Source organism: Dermochelys coriacea, chromosome 23, assembly GCF_009764565.3.
Source record: "Dermochelys coriacea isolate rDerCor1 chromosome 23, rDerCor1.pri.v4, whole genome shotgun sequence".
Taxonomy (NCBI): Eukaryota; Metazoa; Chordata; order Testudines; family Dermochelyidae; genus Dermochelys; species Dermochelys coriacea.
The window spans coordinates 15,870,298-15,890,033 of NC_050090.1; the positions used below are offsets into that span (position 1 = coordinate 15,870,298).

General features: G+C 58.4%; 2 protein-coding genes across 6 annotated transcripts; both read right to left on the bottom strand.

Annotated features, from left to right (window-relative positions):
* Positions 1-576: 576 nt before the first annotated feature.
* TBC1D25 (TBC1 domain family member 25) lies at positions 577-13,820 on the bottom strand. Of its 4 annotated transcripts, XR_006276781.1 has the most exons (7): positions 12,911-13,084; positions 10,936-11,045; positions 10,124-10,278; positions 9,887-10,011; positions 9,224-9,412; positions 7,203-8,741; positions 577-7,136 (listed from the first exon to the last, which is right to left on the bottom strand). XR_006276781.1 is itself a non-coding variant. In XM_038381279.1 (6 exons), the coding sequence occupies exons 1-6, from the start codon at positions 13,513-13,515 to the stop codon at positions 7,320-7,322; spliced, it is 2,013 nt and encodes a 670-aa protein (XP_038237207.1). In that variant the 5' UTR covers positions 13,516-13,820; the 3' UTR covers positions 577-7,319. The 4 variants fall into 4 exon arrangements, 3 of the variants coding, with proteins under 3 accessions (XP_038237207.1, XP_043357473.1, XP_038237208.1); XM_038381279.1 differs by lacking the exon at positions 12,911-13,084 and adding an exon at positions 13,504-13,820 and having other exon boundaries at positions 577-8,741; XM_043501538.1 differs by having other exon boundaries at positions 577-8,741.
* Positions 13,180-19,263, bottom strand: LOC119847010 (EBP cholestenol delta-isomerase). 2 transcript variants are annotated; one of them, XR_006276785.1, is made up of 6 exons: positions 19,142-19,263; positions 18,611-18,949; positions 18,019-18,055; positions 16,314-16,444; positions 15,526-16,046; positions 13,180-13,195 (listed from the first exon to the last, which is right to left on the bottom strand). XR_006276785.1 is itself a non-coding variant. In XM_038381363.2 (5 exons), exons 2-5 carry the CDS (start codon positions 18,924-18,926, stop codon positions 15,835-15,837), a joined length of 696 nt encoding a protein of 231 aa, XP_038237291.1. In that variant the 5' UTR covers positions 18,927-18,949; positions 19,142-19,263; the 3' UTR covers positions 15,306-15,834. The 2 variants fall into 2 exon arrangements, 1 of the variants encoding a protein (XP_038237291.1); XM_038381363.2 differs by lacking the exon at positions 13,180-13,195 and having other exon boundaries at positions 15,306-16,046.
* Positions 19,264-19,736: the final 473 nt, after the last annotated feature.

Here is a 19,736-nt window from a genome sequence, read left to right on the forward strand (position 1 = left end):
GTGAATGATCCCCGGGAAAGGGGTGTTAAGGCAGATAGAAGCACAGTCCTAGAGATGTAACCCAGAGATAGGTGCCGAGATGTGCCAGCCCTGCCTCAAAGCAACAGAGAACAGGAGAATCACCCATCAGGTCACTGCAATACCAGGAACATGACACACACGGCCACAGTCCTGACTGCATCCATTGCAAAGCAGTAGTAATGCAGACAGAACCCAGCCCAAACCCACTAGACCCCCCCCCCACTTCCTGGCACCAGGGAGAGAACTCAGGAGTCCTGGCACCCAGCCCCCACTCTAACCACTAGCCCCTGATCCCCTTGATAGTTCACAGGGATGGTGCCAGACTGGAGTGAAGGGGTCTGACTCTAACTGGAGTAACACGATGCTCCAAGCTCTTGGAGTGGGGGCTAGAGGTGAGAGCCAGGACTCCTGGGTTCTCTCCCCAGCTAGGGGAGGGGAGTCTGGTATGTTAAAGCAGGGGAAGGAGGCAGCTGGAAGCCAGGACTCCTGGATACTTCCTGGGGCCTCCCTCCTCTCTCTTTTCCCTGCCCATGAACAAACCCAGCCACAACCATCCACGTTTTCCTCCTTTTATTTCCACTTTCATTCCTGTGGCACATTCACTCAAATGCCCGAGCGGGACCCCCTTCGCCAAGCCCGGCTTTGGGCGCAGGGGTTTAGGAACATATTAGGGTCGCCAACTGTACAGAGGATATATACAGGGGATGGAACAGCTGTGCCGAACTGAAGGCCAGAAACCCAGTCTGATCAGGGACAGGTCCCCTTGTCACTACACCAACGTCCTGGCCGCCCTCTGCCACGGCTTTAGCTCTATTTGGTTCCTCGGTTGGTTAGAGAATAAGGGTCAGGCCCAGCTGCTTAGGAGGCAGAAATAGATTGAATCACTGGCAGCCTGAAGGGGGAAGAGATCCAGGAGCTTGGCCTTTAACGGTAGCAGAATCCAACTCCTCGGGCTTTCACCCAGAGCAATCCAGAATAGCCACCGTTGGCTGTGGGGGGGGAGCACACAATCCCCCTTGCACCATGCCAGCCACGCACAGTCCTTGCTCTTGGACAGAGCTTGCCAGCCGCACTTGGAGGCGTGGCTGTCTGGATTTTTGTCCTGGCATGCGGGCGTTGAAAATGACACCTTGATCCACCTAAAGCAGTGTTATTAACTGGCTGCATCCACTCCCTTGGTGACTCCCCCAGCCTTCCTCCCAGAATCCACTGCAATTTTTAGAGTCCATAGATAGGAAAAGTTGCTCAGTCAACTTCTGGGGCAAGGGCTGCTTTTCTTTTTCAAAGGGGTCACAGATCTTTGCTTACTTCAGCCCGTGCAGGGCAAACCGTGTGAGAAGACTCCAGCTAGTCGATTTCAGCACCACCCGTGTGAGTTTCACCTTTGTTTCAAAACCATTGTCCTGTTTAAACAGCCTGGCTGGGTAAATAAACTTAATTGCACAGAAGGTTGGCAAAACAAATAAAGCAGCACAAAATAAGGAAAAGCTGAATACCAAAAATAATATTCACAACTCAGCACCATTGACTTCTGCTTCTCATCTACAAGGCCCCTTCTCTGACGGTTAGCAAGAGATCAAACAGGCAACTGGATTTCAGCAGCAGAGCTGGAGTTTGGACAGGGCCCCGATCACAAAGCCAGGAAGTGGAAAGACTTTGATTACCTCCCAAAGATACATTAGGCCCTACGATAACACTATCACAGCACAGCGGGGCCACAAACACTGCTGAAATTTTTGGAAACTTCGCTAAAGAATTTGTGGTTGATCCAGTTCAAAAATCAGTCAGATTGCTAAGGGGAGGGGGGCTTTGATGAGTTGGGTGGCTCACATTATCCTGCAGTTAATGACAGATGAGATTTCCAACTGTTAATTTGAACACCCACTGCAAAATACCTGGAGATCTGATTTCCCAGCACACAGGGTGCTAGGATCTGTCTCAAAGTTTAAGTATTGAGATCCCAAAGGATTTTTAAAGAAAAAAAATCAACATTTCCTTGGATTGATTTTAAAATCGGGATTTTTGCCCGGAAGTTTGCCAGCTCAGCAGGTGAAACTGTCTAGGCAAAGGAGTGAAATTAACCAGGAGCTGTTGACCCAAAGAGAAATACCACTTCATGGAAACTGGATCAATTCAAAATTCCTTCAGGTTTAACGATCTCAAGTGTCAGCAACTTAACTGAGGGGAGTAGTAAAACAGATCGGGCCCGATTTCCTCTGGCCGTCTCTGAGCCAACAGTCAGAACCCAAACAGTCCCAATTCTATTGACTTTGGTGGAGCAAAGACTGTACAGCAGCTGTTTCCCCTACTAAGCGTAGAGTGTTTTCAAACCCCACTCAATTGTCCTTTCTCTCTAAGCTGAGTTTGGGCCCAGTTTCCAAAGGAGATGTACCAGGCTCTTAGGCAAGGTGAATCCAATGTGTGAGAAGAAACATGATCTGGGGGAAATGTTGGCATCTGGAGACCCACAAACCAACAGGAGATCTCAGCCTGGGTTTGGAAAATGTCTCAGGACGATGCCTAAATAGGATAAAATTATCCCAGGTGCCAGAGAATATAAAGCCATCACCAGTTACAACCCAATGGATTTGGGGGAGACAGGAGTGGGTGTTAGGGTGTCTTTCAGTAACTTGTTAAACTATCTCCCGTCGCTCCCAAGAAACCCACAGCCTTGGCAGTCTCCCAGCTGAAACCGTGCCAGAAACAGCTTCGTAGCTTTCACCCGAGCCCAGTTGATCTGGATTGAAAAGCAGCCCCAGGGATGCAAAAGAACCAGCTTTCAGGCAAAGCGCAGCTTGATCTGGATTCAAAAATTCCCACCTGCAGTCCTTAATGTCATTTAAATCCAGGGAAACAGACGATGGAAGATTCCAAGTGAAATGGAACGGCACGCCGAGCCTGCCCCTGGAGCCTCGGCCGTTGGCAGAGACTCAAAGACAACTAACTTCCTTTGAGCAAATAGGAGATTTAAAGCCCTTTTTTTTGGATGCATCAAAGGCAAAGTTTAAAGAGCTGCAATTTCTCCAGAGAGCTGAGCAGGTCGGGTGTTGATCTCTGGGGAAAATCTAGCTCTTATTTAGACTTGGAGACCTTTAGACATGCTGGCTCTGACTCTGGCTTTGAGCTAAGCAACTGAATATACCTTCCAGAGCCTGGGCTCGAGAGGGTAGCAACCTGCCCCTCCCGACCTCTTCGGCAAAAATCTCCAAGAGCAAGCACTCTCTCTTGGTGTTGCTGCGAAGATTAATCCCCTTTGATTAGAGGCAAGTCAGAATCGGCTCAGTTTCCAATCAAACCCAAAGCAGTTACCTCAGCGTCAGTCACTGTGATCATTCTTGGCAGCTTCACAACCCCAATTTCCTGTTTACAAAAAAATACCCCAAAACTAGCCTCTCATCCGGCAAATGGATGCTGGATCTGCAAGCCCAGCCTAGAGCGACTTGAGCCCTGAGGGGTAGGGTGGAACCACTTGCACGCCGAACTGTATTTCAGTCTGAGGCTGAAACTGACTACATGCAAAAATGCAATGGACTAGAGGCAGGAATAGGCCCCAGATCCTCAGCTGATGGAAATCAGCATCACCTTGTTGACTTCCCCACATGGAGATCTGGTCTTTGAGCACTTTCTAACTCACAGAGGAAAACACTGTTCCTCCCTGCACCCTTTCAGATTAGGTGGTATCACTAGCAGGTTAATGGGCAAGGCAGATAGTAACTTTGGATCCCCTACCAGGGGTTTGCATCATTTAAATCCAGAGCAAGGAGAGGGTGGGGAAAGACAGAATGGAAGGTGATGAGCAATCCTGCCAAGTCTTGCTCGCTTTTGCCGGGAACGGCTGGAAACAGATGCCAAGGGCTTGTTCGAGAGCCTGGTTTCTGGCCAGGTGTGGAAAAGAGACTCCCCATTTCTTGTCTGCAATCAGAAGATCCTAACCTTGGCAATAGGGATGGAGGTGTTTTAAGGACGCGAGTGTCCATGAGATTCAAGATGGACCCTCCTCCGGTGGTGAAATCCAGAACCCCCTGCCCGTTCAAAGGAAGCAGCACAAATAACCGGAGTTGTCAGAGACATACCGGCGGCTTCCTTGTTTCCTCAGGCTGGGAGCTCTGGAGGAAGCATCCCGCTGGGGCGGTTCTGATCTAGCCCCAAAGTAGCAGGGCAGGGCTTTGTGTGTGTTTGTTCGGGGCTAAGCTATTGTGGGGCCACCCGGGGGGCACAGGAAGGGTGGATGACCGATCGCTACCACCCCCGATGGGCTATCAAGGAGCATGCCAATGGGCTGCAGGGGGAGCAGGCGCTGCGTCCATTCTGCTGGACGCCGGAGTCAGGCACCTTCCTGGCGTCGGCAAGACGCTGGGGCCAACAACAGATGGGGAGGCAAAGGTCCCTGGATCTAAGGAGCAACCCCCTGGGCAGAGCCTCACTGCTGCCTAGCAGCCCTATAGCCGCTCACCCCTGCCCCTCGCTCCCCATGGGAAGATCTGGAACCTGATTTTAAGATTTGGCCGATGCGTGATCCAGGTTAGAGCCCAACTGGCTCCCTTCCCTGTAAGTGCGTCCAGCTCCCTGCCGGGATGAGGGAAGGGACCGCTGAGCAAGGAAGAACGTGGTGTTTTAAAGCCATTGCTTTTCAGAGGTAGCCGAAGGCGAGAAGATACCAACATGGGTGAAATTTTAAAATCTCATTGAATGCAATAAAGGGCGAGCGCCGGGGATTCAAGCCACCCAACTTTGATCTCAAGGAGACAAGTGGCCCAGAAGTGAATGGCGATTAGCAGGGGCCACTCAAGTCTCGATCCACAGAGCTCTGGGGCCAGTTGGACCTAATGGGACGCTGGTGAGCCCAGGGTCGCAAAACTGCTCCTGTGGCTAGTCAGTTACAGCTGGGCCAGCCAAGGGGTGTGACACCGACTAGGGCAGGCCTGCTACAATTCACTATCTGTGGGTTGTAATTGACATGGAAGTTAACCTGGTGGGAAGGGCCAGTCCCCTCTATCTGCGCCCCACGGCTGACAGCCCCCTGTGCATCAGCCTACTCCATCAGCCCAGATAAGCATCAATTGCTGCCACAGATGATCAGTTACAACACCAAGTCCTAATCGATCTCCCTCCCCAGGCATGGCAAGTTTGGGAGGGGGGGGAAGGTTCGGAGGAGCTCTGAGTGGGGTACAGGGGCCCCACTAGTGCAGGTTCTGGGCAGGCCGATCTCCGTCCACACCCAAGATCGGAACCTCCCGCATGCTGGATACACCCCCACAGAGACTCCTGCCAATCCGGCCTCTGCCTGTCGGTCCCTCCGGCAACAGAGCTATGTACCAACTCTCTGGCGATCCCACAGATCACCAGGAAGATCCCCCCCGAACTGACACCGCGGGGACGTCCGATTCCTCTCCCCATCCCTGCCTAGATCCTGGGATATCTCACAACCCAGAGCCTTGCTGGGGTAAGGAACTCAGATCTGCAAAGCCCAGCAGTGTTGATTTCTGGTGAGTTATCAGTGACCTCTAGTGGCCAGGCTGCTTCCCTACAGGGACTGGAGCAGGCACGTGTTTCCCCTTTCAAAGCTTTGTTGTCTATTTTTCCAATAGGACCTACAGTAAATCCCCTTTTTTGCCATGGCACAGCCAGCTCTCTGCTTCGTCTGCCTTAGAGACACTAAACCCCATGTGGCTGCATTAAGGGATTCTATCAGACTTCGTACAAAGAGCCTGGATCTGGGACGATAGGGAGGGGCAGATATCTGGAAAGGGAAAATATCCGTAGCTGTCTTGAGCCAGGCAATCCAACACAGCCGCTGATGTAGGGGGTGGGTCTCTGAGCTAAGATAAGGCCAAAGCAGAAGGATGCCACTGAACCAAAAAGGCATTCGGGGCAGGATCCCAGCTGATCACTCTGCTCTCCTCCGGGCGAAGGGGAAAGAGAATTCTTCGGAAGACGCCTTTGTCAGCAGGAGAAATTCCCAGATCCGCTTCCGATCCCATGTCATAGAAACGAGGGAGACTCCGATCTCGGCAGAGTCCAGAGAAGCTCCAGACTGACGCCGGCCCAGCTGAGAACAGAACCTGCTTCTGGACAGTCCATCAGCAGATCCTGCATCCTTCTGAGAACTGTCAAGAGACACAGCTTCTGCACACGGCCGAGCCAACCCGTCGCAGGGATGCTAATGCAGAGCAATCTACAGAAATGGTTTAGTTTGTGGACCCTCCACCCCGCCCCTCTCCCCACCGATAGGGATCCTGCCCCAGAAGTCAATCCCCATGCAGGCAGGTCTTGCCTCTATCCTGTCAACAGCTGATCTCTCGTTAAAACCAGGAACAGAAAGGCTCGGCTGATCGAAGATCTCTGGTTAGTTTTACATCCAAGCAAATCTGGGGAGCCACTGGGGTCCGTCTGCCCAGGGAAATGGCTAATGAATGAAAATGGCAAGCCAGCAGAGATCACATGTTGTTTGATCTACTAGGATCAAACAAGACATCTGGTCTTCCTCCAAAGCGTGAAATAAATTCCACTGGATCTCTTCATTGGAGGAGGAAATATACCACGACTGGGCAACTTGGTTCTGGGTCAGTGAAAAGAGGATCCAAAGCAGAACAGAAAAGAGCACATAAACATCCCAGCGGTCAAGAGTCTTAGCGCTCTATGTAGTATCCGAGTATCTGGGGAGGGGCAGTGGGAGTGCTCCCCAGCTTTGGGCAGTGACGCCGTCACAGCCTGCGACTGCAGCGGGGAAGGAAACCAAAAACCGGATCCACTAATGCACATAAAAGAAAAAGGCACAGGAATCCGAGTGGCCAATCCTGGTTGGTCTCTGAAGGATCTTCCAAGGGGATGGATCCTCCAAAAAGATCACCAAAGTCAGAAGGGGATGGTTGGAGGGGATCCCACTGGGAAGGCCAGATCCTGGTAGGTCCATGAAGGATCTTCCAAAGAGATCATTAAATCTGGGGAGGAAAGGGGGGGTTGTATGGGATCTAACAGGAAGGGAGATATTCTATTTGATCTCTGATGGATCTTCCAAGGAGATAATTGAAATTAGAGAGGATGGCAGTGGAAAGGGCAGATCCTGGTTGGTTCATGAAGAATGTTCCAGGGAGATCATTAGATCTGCAGGGGGATGGATGGAGGGGATCTCACAGCAGGGCGAGATCCTGGTTGGTCCATGAAGGGACTCTTCCAAGGGGATCAGAGGATCCAGAGCAGGAGTTCCTCCTGGTTGACCTGTGACGGCTCTCAAGGAGGCCACCGGAGCAGGGAGTGGCGGGAGAGTTGGGGGGGGATCCGATCCCTTGGGGGGGGGGTCATGAGGCGGCTGGGGACTCTGCGGCTGCCTCGTCCCCCTCCTCGGAGTCCCAGACCTCGGACTGCAGGTAGTCGGCGAAGAGGGCTTTGGCCCGGTGCAGCACCTTGGCCAGATTGTGCCGGCGCACCAGGCGGTCGAAGTGCATGGCCAGCTCGTTGTAGTCCATGTTGTTCTTCATGATGTGGTCCCGGTGCTCCAGCAGGATGGCCAGGCAGAGGAAGAGCATGAAGGGGTTTCCTTTGCCGAACTCCTGCGGTGGAGGCAAGCTCACTGTGGCAGGGGATGGTGTGGCGGGGAGGGGGCTGCTGGGTGGGGAGGATGGCGTGTCACCTGCCAAATCTCCCTTCTCCTCCGCCAGGCTCTCGTTCTTCTCGCTGCTGGGGAGGAGTGAGGGGGAGGAGGTGGAGTCTTGGGAGGGTGTGGGTGGGGTCGGGGGCCTGAGGGATGGGGCGGAGAAAGACTTGGTCATGGCTGGTAGTTGGAGCAAGGGGTCCTGCTCACTACAGAAGTCCTCCTCTTCCTCCATTGAGCGCTGGGATCTAAGTGAAGGCTCTTCCTCGGAGCTGTCCTCACGAGCACTGTAGTACTTGAATTCTCCAAAGCTGGATTGCTTCAATAAGGTCTTCTGCTCCAGACAAGGCCGGGCTCCAGGCTCCTCCAAGGAGGGCCGGGCTCTGGGCTCCTCCAAGCAAGGCTGGTCCCCAGTCGCTTCGAAGCTACAGGTGGGCCGCAGCATGTGGCGTTGGCGGACAGGCTGGCCGCTCTCGCTAAGCCTGGCCGGCGGCCCCACAAGCTCCACCTCCTTCTCCGGAGGATCCGGCGGCAAAGAGCTCCAGGTTATCTCCAGCATCCGCAAGGCATCCTCAAAGGCAAACTCCCGTTTCAGCTCCAGCAGCAGCCAGCGGTAGCAGAAGAAGAAGTCGTCAGCGCCCCGGGACAGGAGGTAGGCATAGAACTCGGGATCCGAGTACTGGAGGAGGAGCTTGAGGTGGGAGAACTTGAGGGACATCACCTCGCCGTCCACCTGGAAGTTGCCTTCCAGGCGCTTCATGATGCCGCAGAAGCAGATGAAGGCGTGGGCCTCGTTGTCCATGACAGCCAGGATGGGTGAGGCGATGTCACTCATGCCCTGGCAGTAGGAGATCTGCGGGTGGGTGACGGCGTAGGTGGTCAGCAGGTCGTGAAGGGAGGTCAGGTGTGGGTTGTCCTCCGAGCCAGCGTAGTAGGGGTGGGTGCGGTCTGTGCGGAGAACGTCCTTGAGGACGTTGCTGCGGATGAAGTCTAGGTCTTCGGGGCTGGCCCGCTCCGCCCACTGGCCCTTCAGCTGGTCGTACTCCCGCGTCTTGTGCTTCATGTAATTCATGCGCTCCTGGCCCGTCAGCCCGTCCGGGTAGACGTTCAGCAGGTAGCGCCACACCACCTGGTGGGGCAGAGAGAGGAGCTTCAACGTCCGGCATCTTCCCACGTCCTACCATCGTCCCACCATGCTGCCTCTGACCCGCCCAGCCTCTCCCATCATCCCACCGTGACTTGGGGGGCAGAGAAAGGTGTCAGCACCAGGCATCGTCCCACATACCAAATAGCCTCTCAGCCTGCCATGCTACATACCCCTTTACCCCACACACCCCGACATCTCTCCACCATGGCTAGGCACCCCCTGACATCCCATCTCCATTACCCCTGATATCTCCCAGAGCCAGAGAGAGAACGGGAGCCCTGGCTCCCGGCCCCTCCTGCTCTAACCACTAGACCCCACCCCACTCCCCTCCCAGAGCCAGGGAGAGAACCCAGGAGTCCTGGCACCCAGCTCCCCCGCTCTAACTACTAGCCCCCACTCTCCTCCCAGAGTCGGGGAGAGAACCCAGGAGTCCTGGCTCCCAGTCCCTCTCCCCAGAGACTCACTTTCCGCAGCGAGGGCTCCACGCCGCCATGGTAGATGCGTAGCCGCAGCTCCTCCGGCCGGCTCAGCTGCCCCTCGTGGTTCAGGTAGGTGTGGAACTCGGAGTCGCTCAGCGGCGGTTTGAACGGCTTCACGTCCTCCCCGTAGGACCAGTTAAGAGCCTGCTGGACCTTCGACAGCGTCCGGCCCACCTAGGCAGAGAGATGGTGTCACTGATTGAGGCCAGCTCAGAGCAAGACATGGCGGACGCTGGGGGCGGGCAGGATCCTCCGCACTGTATGGGGGGGAAACTGAGGCATGGGAGCAGGCAGGGGAGGTCAAGGCAGTAGGAGACTTCATTCGGCCATGATGATCCTAGGGGACTGGGACAACACAGCTGTGACCAGCTATCAGGAAGAGCATGCAGGAGAGCAGGAATCAGGACTTTTGGGTTGTACCTCTGGCTCTGGGAGGGGAGTGGGGTCTAGTGGGTTAGAGCAGGGGGGCTGAGAGCCAGAACTCCTGGGTTGTACCTCCGGCAATGGGAGGGGAGTGGGGTCTGCTGGGTTAGAGCTGCGTGGATGGGAACCAGGACTCCTGGGTTCTCTTCTGAACCCTGTTCCACCCATATAGCTTAGCGTGCTTCCTAGCTGAACCACCCCCCTCCCCTCCCGCTCTGGACCCACCTGGGAGATGATGGATTGGGTGAAAGGCAGGGCAGCCGCCGCCAGGGACCGCTTCTCCACCAGCAGCAGATCGGTGCTGATGACATCTTTGGGGCTGATGATGTCCCAGTCCTCCAGCAGGGGGCCTGAGAGAGCAGCACATAACAGTTAGCAGGTTCTGTTCCCGGCTCTGGCGGTTAGAGCACGGGGGCTAGCAGCCAGGACTCCTGGGTCCCTAGCCCTGCCACAGTGACTCACTGTCTTCCGGAGGCTTGATGTCTACAAGGAGCTGCAGATAGGGCTTGGAGGCGCTGGCGAAGGCCGTGGCCAGGTCCCAGTCCGACAGCAGCGACAGGTACGTCTCCTGGCCCTGCTTCTCCTGGCCCAGATAGCTGATCCCAAAGTTCTTCTTCCTGGGTGAGGGGGAGGTGATTGCCTCCAACACACACAGGACAACAGCACCCATCCACAGTGTTCCCCCTCCCGGCACCTCTCGGGGTACCCCGTTGGTACGGAACCTCCCACTGCTCCCTTGGGGTGTCCCATTGGCCATAAGGATGCACACCCCTTTGAGGTCCACCATTGGCTGTGCAGAACCTCCCCCGCCTCTTTAGGGTTTGCTGTCAGCCATATGGATGCCTCCTGCTGGCGTCCTTCATCAGCCATACAGAACCCCCCACTACTCTCTAGGAGTCCTTCACCAGCCATTCCAGCCCCCCTGCCTTCCCTCCATTCTCGGGGTCCCCCATTAGCTCTTCAGGCCAAATGAGCTCATCCGTCCCCCAATCCCCTCTTTGCCCCCTGGCTCCCAACAGCCTCAAAATCTTCACTAGCTCCTTCCTCACATCAGGATCTAACTCCCAAGCAACCCCAAAAATAGCAGCCCTGGGGAGAGAACCCAGGAGTCCAGGCTCCCAGTCCCCCCTGCTGTAACCACTAGACCCCACTTGCCTCCCAGAGCCAGAGAGAGAACCCAGGAGTCCTGGCTCACAGCTCCCCCCTGCTCTAACCACTAGACCCCACTCCCCTCCCGCTTGGCACAGGTCCCTGGTGGCTGGGGCGGGACTCACCCGTTGAGGTCGAAGGCACGAATGAGGATGTGCTGTAGGACATCCAGGGAGGTGATCTGGGGATCGACGGCAAAGGTGCGGAACTCTGGCTGCAGGAACCCCTCACGCTTCTGGGGAGACAGGACTGGAGTGAGCGCCCTCTGGGGGGGCAGGCCCTGTGCCCCATTCCCCACCCCCCGAGCCAGCCAGTCCCCCATCCTGGCACCAGAGGCGGAGCTGGCGCCCCTAGAGGGGAAAGGCCCCAACACCCCTGTGCTGCACAGATTCCCCCAGTGTTTCTGACGGAGATCTCCACGGACACAGGGGAAGGGCAATTTTGCTGCGCTCTTTCACACGAAATCCTCTCTCCTTCCTGGCAGCGGGAGGTCTGAGATCCTGTGCGTTTCTTCCCCCCTCCTTAGCACCTGCCTCGCGCCAGATCACCTGGCCTCCACGCAGCCACCCAGGAGAAAAGCCGGGGGACGGGACGCAGGCGTCTGATCATGCAGGAGGGGAAAGGGACACTGGGTCACATCCCCCATTCAGTTCTGGCTCTGACACAGTCAGTGACAGCAAGGAGGGTTCGTCTGGGGAAGTAAGGGGGGGGCATAGAGGGCACAAGGAGAAGCAGGGCTCCTGGGTTCTCTCCACGGCTCTCGGAGGGAAGCAGGGGCTGGTTGGTTAGAGCAGGGGGGCTGGGAGCCAGGACGCCTGGGTTCTCTCCACGGCTCTCGGAGGGAAGCAGGGGCTGGTTGGTTAGAGCAGGGGGGCTGGGAGCCAGGACGCCTGGGTTCTCTCCACGGCTCTCAGAGGGAAGCAGGGGCTGGTTGGTTAGAGCAGGGGGGCTGGGAGCCAGGACGCCTGGGTTCTCTCCACGGCTCTCGGAGGGAAGCAGGGGCTGGTTGGTTAGAGCAGGGGGGCTGGGAGCCAGGACGCCTGGGTTCTCTCCTGGCTCTGGGAGGGGAGTGGGGGCTGGTGGGTTGGGGGGGGGGCTGGGAGCCAGGACGCCTGGGTTCTCTCCTGGCTCTGGGAGGGGAGTGGGGGCTGGTGGGTTGGGGGGGGCTGGGAGCCAGGACGCCTGGGTTCTCTCCACGGCTCTCGGAGGGAAGCAGGGGCTGGTTGGTTAGAGCAGGGGGGCTGGGAGCCAGGACGCCTGGGTTCTCTCCACGGCTCTCGGAGGGAAGCAGGGGCTGGTTGGTTAGAGCCGGGGGGCTGGGAGCCAGGACGCCTGGGTTCTCTCCACGGCTCTCGGAGGGAAGCAGGGGCTGGTTGGTTAGAGCAGGGGGGCTGGGAGCCAGGACGCCTGGGTTCTCTCCTGGCTCTGGGAGGGGAGTGGGGGCTGGTGGGTTGGGGGGGGGGGGCTGGGAGCCAGGACGCCTGGGTTCTCTCCTGGCTCTGGGAGGGGAGTGGGGGCTGGTGGGTTGGGGGGGGGGGCTGGGAGCCAGGACGCCTGGGTTCTCTCCTGGCTCTGGGAGGGGAGTGGGGGCTGGTGGGTTGGGGGGGGCTGGGAGCCAGGACGCCTGGGTTCTCTCCACGGCTCTCGGAGGGAAGCAGGGGCTGGTTGGTTAGAGCAGGGGGGCTGGGAGCCAGGACTCCTGGGTTCTCTCCTGGCTCTGGGAGGGGAGTGGGGGCTGGGAGCCAGGACGCCTGGGTTCTCTCCACGGCTCTGGCAGGGGAGTGCAATCCAGGCAGGGGCGGCCAATCACCGAGTCAGGTCGCCTGGGGCAAGGGCCCAAACTCTCCGGGGGGGGAGACTCCGCTCTGGCTGCCGCCCCGATCCTGACCCCCCCTTCTCTCGCCAGCCCCCGCCCTGGGCTCCCCCGATGCCCCCCTGGCACGATCTGCCCCCACCACTGGCGCTGAAGGGGGGGTCCCATTCCCTGCGCCCCAGTGATCTGTGGGGGTGCCCCTCCCCCCGCCTACCTCCATGGGGGAGGGACCTAGAGCTCCCCCACCCCGTGACCCCTGACCCCGCCGTGACCCCCTGACCTCTCACCTTAACCCGGACCCGCACCACCTCCCGCTCCTCCTCCTCCCGGGCCCCGCCCCCCGCCGCCGCCGCCGCCATCCCGGCCCCCGGCCGGCTCCGCGGGGGGCGGGGGGGGCGGAAGGGGGCAGGAGCCTCTCGCCGGACGGGACCGTAACGGCCCCGCCCCTGGAGGGAGGAGGAGGGCGGGGGAAGCCTCGCGCCGCGACGGGTAGAAGCCGGCTCGCGCCGGGCGGGCGGTTGAGGTCAGGTGGGGTGGGGGGGAAGCCCCACGTGACCCCGACGCTACTTCCGCTTCCGGCTTGGAGGCCTCGGCTCAGGCGCTGACGTCATCGCCCTTCTAAAGAGCCGGGGGACGGGGGAGAGAGACGGGAGCGGCCGGGGCCCTCCCCGCCGCGGGACGGGGAGTCTCATCCGGGGTCAACCGGAAATAACCGCCCAACCACGGGGAAACAACATCCGGGTCAACCGGAAATAACACGTAGCCAAGGCAATGACTGCCCGGACAAGCCCCTCGCTGGGGAAACAACAGCTCCGCCAACCGGAAATAGCCCCCCCCACCGGTGTAAGCACCCGGGTCAACCGGAAACACCCTCATTTACCGGGAATAACATCCGGTCAACCGGAAATAACAGCGTGGACAGAGGAATAACATCCGGAAATAACTGCCCAACTGATGACAACAGCAACGTCCGCCCGCAGCGCCAAGGCCCCGGATCTTTCCTTCCCCCAGGAGCTGGTGCTCGCCGAGATTCATCCTTCCCGGGCCCGGAGGGTCCCACTCCAAACCTCTGGTCCGAGCTCCCCGGGCGAGGCCCTGAAACGAGGCAGCCAGAGAAGGAGCAGCAGGCTCGGCGGGGCCTCCTCCGCCCGCTCCTGTTCCCCAGCACGTTTCCGCCTGCCCGTGCCTCAGTTTCCCTCTGTGCCTTGCGTTGCTCCCCGCGGGGGGGTTAACAAGCTGCTGTGGCGTCAGAGGGGGCAGCGCCGGGGGGCGGTCACGTGACTTAACTTCAGCACTGGCTGAAACTGACCCATGTCAACCCAGGAGGCCCCCGAGCGCAGGGAGCCCCACCGGGCGGCGGGGGCCGGAGCTGGACCATGGGCCGAGAGGTGGCCGGCCTGGGCGAGGCACAGAGATCTGGGACGGCGGGAGAGACAGGGCCAGACACGGAGCCCAGGGTGGCTGCCCGCGTGGAGGGCTGGCGGGCGCCGTACCCCTTATTTCGCTGTGCTGACCTCGGGGCTCCCCGCGCCAGGGAACTGAGCAACCCTGCCCGCTGTCACTGCCAATCCTGCCCGAGGCACCCGGCTCCCAGCACCGTGCACGGCAGGCTCAGGGGGACTCGCAGGAGGCCAGAGGCTCAGTCTGTCACAGGTGTTAGAGGCCGAGTGTAACCCAGGGAGTGGGGGGCTGGCCCGCTGATGGGGCTCCTCCAAGGGGCTGTTTCAAAGCTGGGGCGGAGAACCAGCGTGGGGAATCCATGCCACAGCGCCCACCGGCTCCTTCCCAGAGCAATAGTTGCCAGCTGGGGTTCCCTGCTCCACGTGTTAAATCTCTGACCCTTGTTCCCTTCCCTGCGTTCACTCGCTGTCCCCAGAATCGGGTGTTTTACGAGCTCCGTGGCCCGGGGCTTTCCTGCAGAGCCCGCAAAATCCCACCACGCCCAACCCCAGTGAACATTGCATTGGAAATGAGGCGTTTCCCCTCTAGGGGGCGCCAGCTCCCTTCTGGTCCCAGGCAGGGGACTGGCTGGCTGGGGGTGGGGGCAGGGAATGGAGCAGAGGGCCTTTACCTTCTAGGGGGTGCTGGCAGGGGGCTGACTGGGTGGGGGAATGGGACACAGGTTAATGAGTTGCGCTGTGCAATCCCGTGTTCAGGGAAAAGGTATTTCCATTGATCCATTTGGAATTCACCCCCTCTTGGAGAAGGTCCCACTCTCTCTTGTTCCCGGTCATGCAAGACAGGGCCAAGCAGAGACTCCTGCCTCTTCCCGCGCCACTCTCATTCCTCCCAGAATCACCCCACATCCAAAGCCAAGGAGATGGCAAAACTAGAAAGACTCCTCACCCATTTATGCCCCACTGGCGAGATGCACAGTTCCCCTGCCTAGCTTGAGAATCCCATGGTGGGGCTGCAGCTGCTACCCCTGCTTTACCCATGGATCAGAGCAATGGGCCCAGCCAGCCCGGTACCCACTCCAGCCCAAAAGGTCCCCGTACTCCAGTCTCCCCTGTGAGACATGGTCATAAAGCAGCCAAATACAGTTGCAGATCTGAGCCTTAATGCGGTCAATGCAGGGAACAGAGACCCGCAGCCAGGTTCTCCCAAGCCCTAACCGCCCCACCCCCGTCCTGGAAGCATAGCGCCACTCAGAGGGCAACAGCGACAGACAAGGGCAGCTGCTGGAAGGCAAAGGAGTACATACATGTGTTTATTAAAACAAGCTGATTGGCCCTGTGCACTGGAGGTGCTTGAGGTCCCAGCATCCCTGACCCTGCAGTCAGGAGGCAAAGGGGGTCCTTTTCGGGGGTACACAGAGATGGGATCGGAGCTTTGGTTGTGGGAACATGGAGGGTGTGGGGGTGGAGGGGGTGCTAAGATAACAAGACATAGGGAGGCAGACATCTCCCCAACCCTTTCTAGTGATCTCCTCGCCCCGCTCACCCATCTCTCCCCACCAGGCCAGCAGGTAAAGCCAGCTTGGAGAAACTGGAATGTCGCTCACACACGCTGGGAAAAGAGCCAAGACGTCCTGGCTCCCAGCGCCCCCACTCTAGCCCACTAGACCCCACTCACCTCCCAGAGCCAGGGAGAGAATCCAGGAGTCCTGTGCACTCCAATCCCTGAGCATCATTCATCCTGCAGCCCCTCGGGGCAGTTTTGTGCCAGATACACCCCCCCCCCCGCCACCCAGGGGTGGGGGTAAGAAGCATCAGTCTCTCTTGGCCTTGATAGCGTCCAGCGCCCTCTGGGCAGCACTCAGGTGCCCACAGGCATCGAGGAGGAGGATGGAGGGGATGATGATCCACAGGGCATTCATGAAGACGAAGTAGAACCAGAAGTAAAGCGGGTGCCACATCTCACTGTGGGTGAAGCCCTCCCGGTACTCGGTGTAGAAGTACAGGACGTCGCCATACAGCTGGCCTGGGGGGGTGGGGAGGAAAGGTCAAGGGGTCAGATTGAGGAGAATCCAAGGTACATGGCAAGATCAGGGAGCATCTGGGGTCTAGGCTAGGTCAAGATGAAGCTGAACTGCTGGAACCTTCGGGTCTCCTCCCATCAGCCCCATGGCCATTCCACAGCCTGGGAAAGAACCCAGGAGTCCTGGCTCCCAGCCCCTCCTGCTCTAACCACTAGACTCCACTCCCCTCCCCAAGCCAGGGAGGGAACCGAGGCATCCGGCTGCCTTACCCAGCGACACCACCAGCTGCAGGACGTAGCGGTAGGGCTGGCACTGCAGGAAAGCTAGCACGGTCCAGAGGCTCAGCGGTCCCCATGCCCAGGCGGTGATGGTCTCCATGCACACGGTGAAGTTATCCTCTCTGCAGACAGAGGAGAAAGGCACCAAAGGGTTAATCCGACTTCTAAGCCTGCCCCCACTTCCCATCCTTCCCAGCCAACCATGTGTCTCAGCTAACATCCTACTGGCCTCAGTTTCCGCAGCTGTACTACACTACGAAGAGAATGGTCCTGTCTGGGTGTGTTTAGACTGGAAGTTCTTTGGAGCCTCGATCTTGATGGGGGTGGGGTCTGTGTAGCACCAGGCACAATGGGGGGGATTCCATGCAGCACCCGGATGACAAGGGCTGTGACCTCGCTCTGGGAAGGGCTGTGCAGGGACGGGGACCCCAATCTAGTAGCTGGGGGGGCCCTGCTCTCTGGGGTGAGTCCATGCAGTGCCTGGCACGACAAGACAGTTTCTCTGGTCTCTGTCATCGGGGAAGTCGGATGTGCACAACGGCCCCTTCTGCCCTCCGAATCTACGAACCCACAAGCAGCGTGGCTGTGAAAAGGCCATGACACGATGCAGCAAACCCGGCTGCTCTTTTGGGACGTGGGAAACTCAACTCCCAGGATGTCTGGGGGAGAAGCAGGTGGGGACAGCAAGACTGCCCCCGCCCCAAAGACTCAGCCTTCAGAACTTTGAGATCGGGGGGGGGGCGGGAAATTGGGGGACCAATCTTTAGACTGACATCGCCCCAGCTTGGAGTTGCAGGCGGGGAGATCTCTGGTCAATTTAGGTGTTGTTTCTTTGGCTGTTTTCTCCGCAGTGCTCTTGCCTTACAGCTAAAAGGTGCTTGCTTCCAAAGAGCTGCATGTTCGTAGTCTCCCAGGAGAATGCAAGTAGCCCTGGTTACGTAGCCTGTCATTTGCTGGGAATAACGCAATGAAGGCAAGGGGCAGTCACCCAGAATTGGTCTTGCTTCAACTTCGAGCCGTCGGACCGGGTTTGACCTTCCTCTGCTAGATCAAGCGCCCGTTATCAAAAGTTTGTTCCCCGTGTAGATACGACTGGGATCAAATCACCCTTCAGCCGTTTCTTTGTTCAGCTCAATAGCTGGAGCTCCAGGAGTCTCTCACTCCTCAGGCAGGGTTTCTAATCCTTGAATCATTCTCATGGTACTTCTCCGACGCCTCCCCAATTGATCAACGTCCTTCTAGAGTTGTGGCCACCAGAACAGGATGCCGAATCCCAGCAGCGGTCGCACCAGGGCCAAATCCAGAGGGGAAAAATCGCCTCTGTGCTCCTCCTCGCAATCCCTGTTTTGGCCCCAGCATTGTACCAGGAGCTCCCATTCAGCCAATTGTGCTCCATGACCCTCAAATCTTTGTCAAGACAGAGTGCCCCCCATCCTGTATGTATTGTCTGTGTGCTTTGTTCCTGGAGGGATGCATTTGCATTTAGTGATATTAAACCGCATATTGTTTGCTTGTGCCGAGAAAGCAGGCATATGTAATACCTGATGGGTTTTTTGAAGGCTGCATCCGATCCATTCCAAAATTTCCAGGTGGATTTTGGGCAGATGCCGGTGGACTGTGGGGGGGGGGGGGGGGGGCTGGATAATCAGAAAAGGGGAAGTGGTGGGGAATGGGACATACAAAAGCTAAAACTCACATGACGTATCGGCTGTCTCCTTTGGCGTATTCCTTCCCTGGAGATGAAAACAAGGAGATTCAGCTGAAACGGTCACTCATTGGGTCAAAAAGCACTAATAGAATTAAAAATGTTATGGGGCGGGAGTGGGGAGGAACGTAGGAAGGTTTAAAAGCGAGGGAGGAAATATTCTAAAATCCAGTCAGTTTTCACAAAGTTCTTGGGCTGGGAATTGAGAGAGAAAAATCCCAGCTACGAGCAGTGGAACCTCTGGAGCTGTTTCCACAAGGATCCATAGTTCTCCCAGACATCCAATTTCACGGGACCCCATCCCTTCTCTCAGGAAGGGGATTCCCCCGGAGGGCAGGTAACCTGTCTAGCAGATTTCCTTCCCTCACATTACATGGGCAAATAGCTCTAGTGAGGGCTCCCCTCAGCTGGGCTAGAACCCAGGAGTCCAGACATCCAGCCTCCCCTGCTCTGACCTACTAGATCCCACTCCCCTCCCAGAGCTGGGATAGAACCCAGGAGTCCTGGCTCCCAGCCCCAGTCTAACCCACCAGACTCCATGCCCCACCCAAAGAATCCAGGAGTCCTGGTTCCCAGGCCTTACACAACTGGGAGAGGAAGGACTGATCCCCAGGTATCTCTGTGTGGTAGAGGCTGAACCAGCCCTCAATCACGCCATGGATGAAGCCGCAGATGACAAACCAACAGATGGCCAGGCGGCGCCCGGGCCCCACGGGCGCCCCCGTCCACCCCCGCCAGCCGGCAGCCAGCCAGGTGAGCATCAGCAGGGCCGCTGAGATGGAGAAGAGGAAGGACAGGCTGTGCCAGGTGGGGCGATCGTTGGGGACGTAGCGCCGGATCTCCAGGTCCCGGGGCCAGTAAGGGTGGGGGGCAGCGAGGGGCTCAGCCTCCAGCTCCATGGCAGGCAAGACGGGGACTCCCACTGCAAAAGAAAAGAGGAATGGTGTCAGCAAGGGGATCCGGGGACTTTCCCCTCCAGGGGCGCCAGCTCTGATCTGGACCGGCCGGGGGTGGGGCAGATCCACCCCCAGCTGGCCTGGGAACGGGGACCCCCGGGGGGGCGAGTACGTCAGTGCGTGCAGCCCCCTGCGTGCTCGCCCCAGCAGCCCCTCACCCTCTCAGCGCCTCCTGCCCAGGACCCGCCGCCGCCGACCGCGGGTCGCACACTGAACCAGGCGGCCACCCGCAGCTCTAAGCCCCGCCCCGCGACCAATGAGCGCGCAGCTTGGCCGCGACGAGAGGGTGGGGCCTCCTCCACCGATCGACCCGCCCTCCCGTTGGCCCGGAAGCCTTTTCCTCGTGGCCAATGGGAAGCCGGGGCGTCGGTGGGCGGGGCCGCGAGGGGCCCTCCCGAGGAGTGGATTGGCCCAAGTGCCGGCTGAGGCGATGTGGGCTCAGCAGGGGGCGGGGGTGGGGTAGCCATGGTAACTGGTGTCAGTCAGACCGCGAGATTTAAAGGGAGGAGGGAAGGGGCCGTATATGGGAGGGGCCTGGCCCAGGGGGCGGAACCTGAGCCCAGGGGGTGGGGCTAATATCCAGGAGGAGGAGATTGTGTCTATCAGGGGAGGGGCTCATATCTAAGGGGAGGGGTCTGTGCCCAGGTGTAGGATCCAGTGTCTAGGGGGTGGGGCCTGTGCCCAGGGGGTGCTCACAGGGGAGGAGCCTGTGGCTAGAGGGTGGGGCTTATCCTCAAAGGCAAGGGTGAGCAG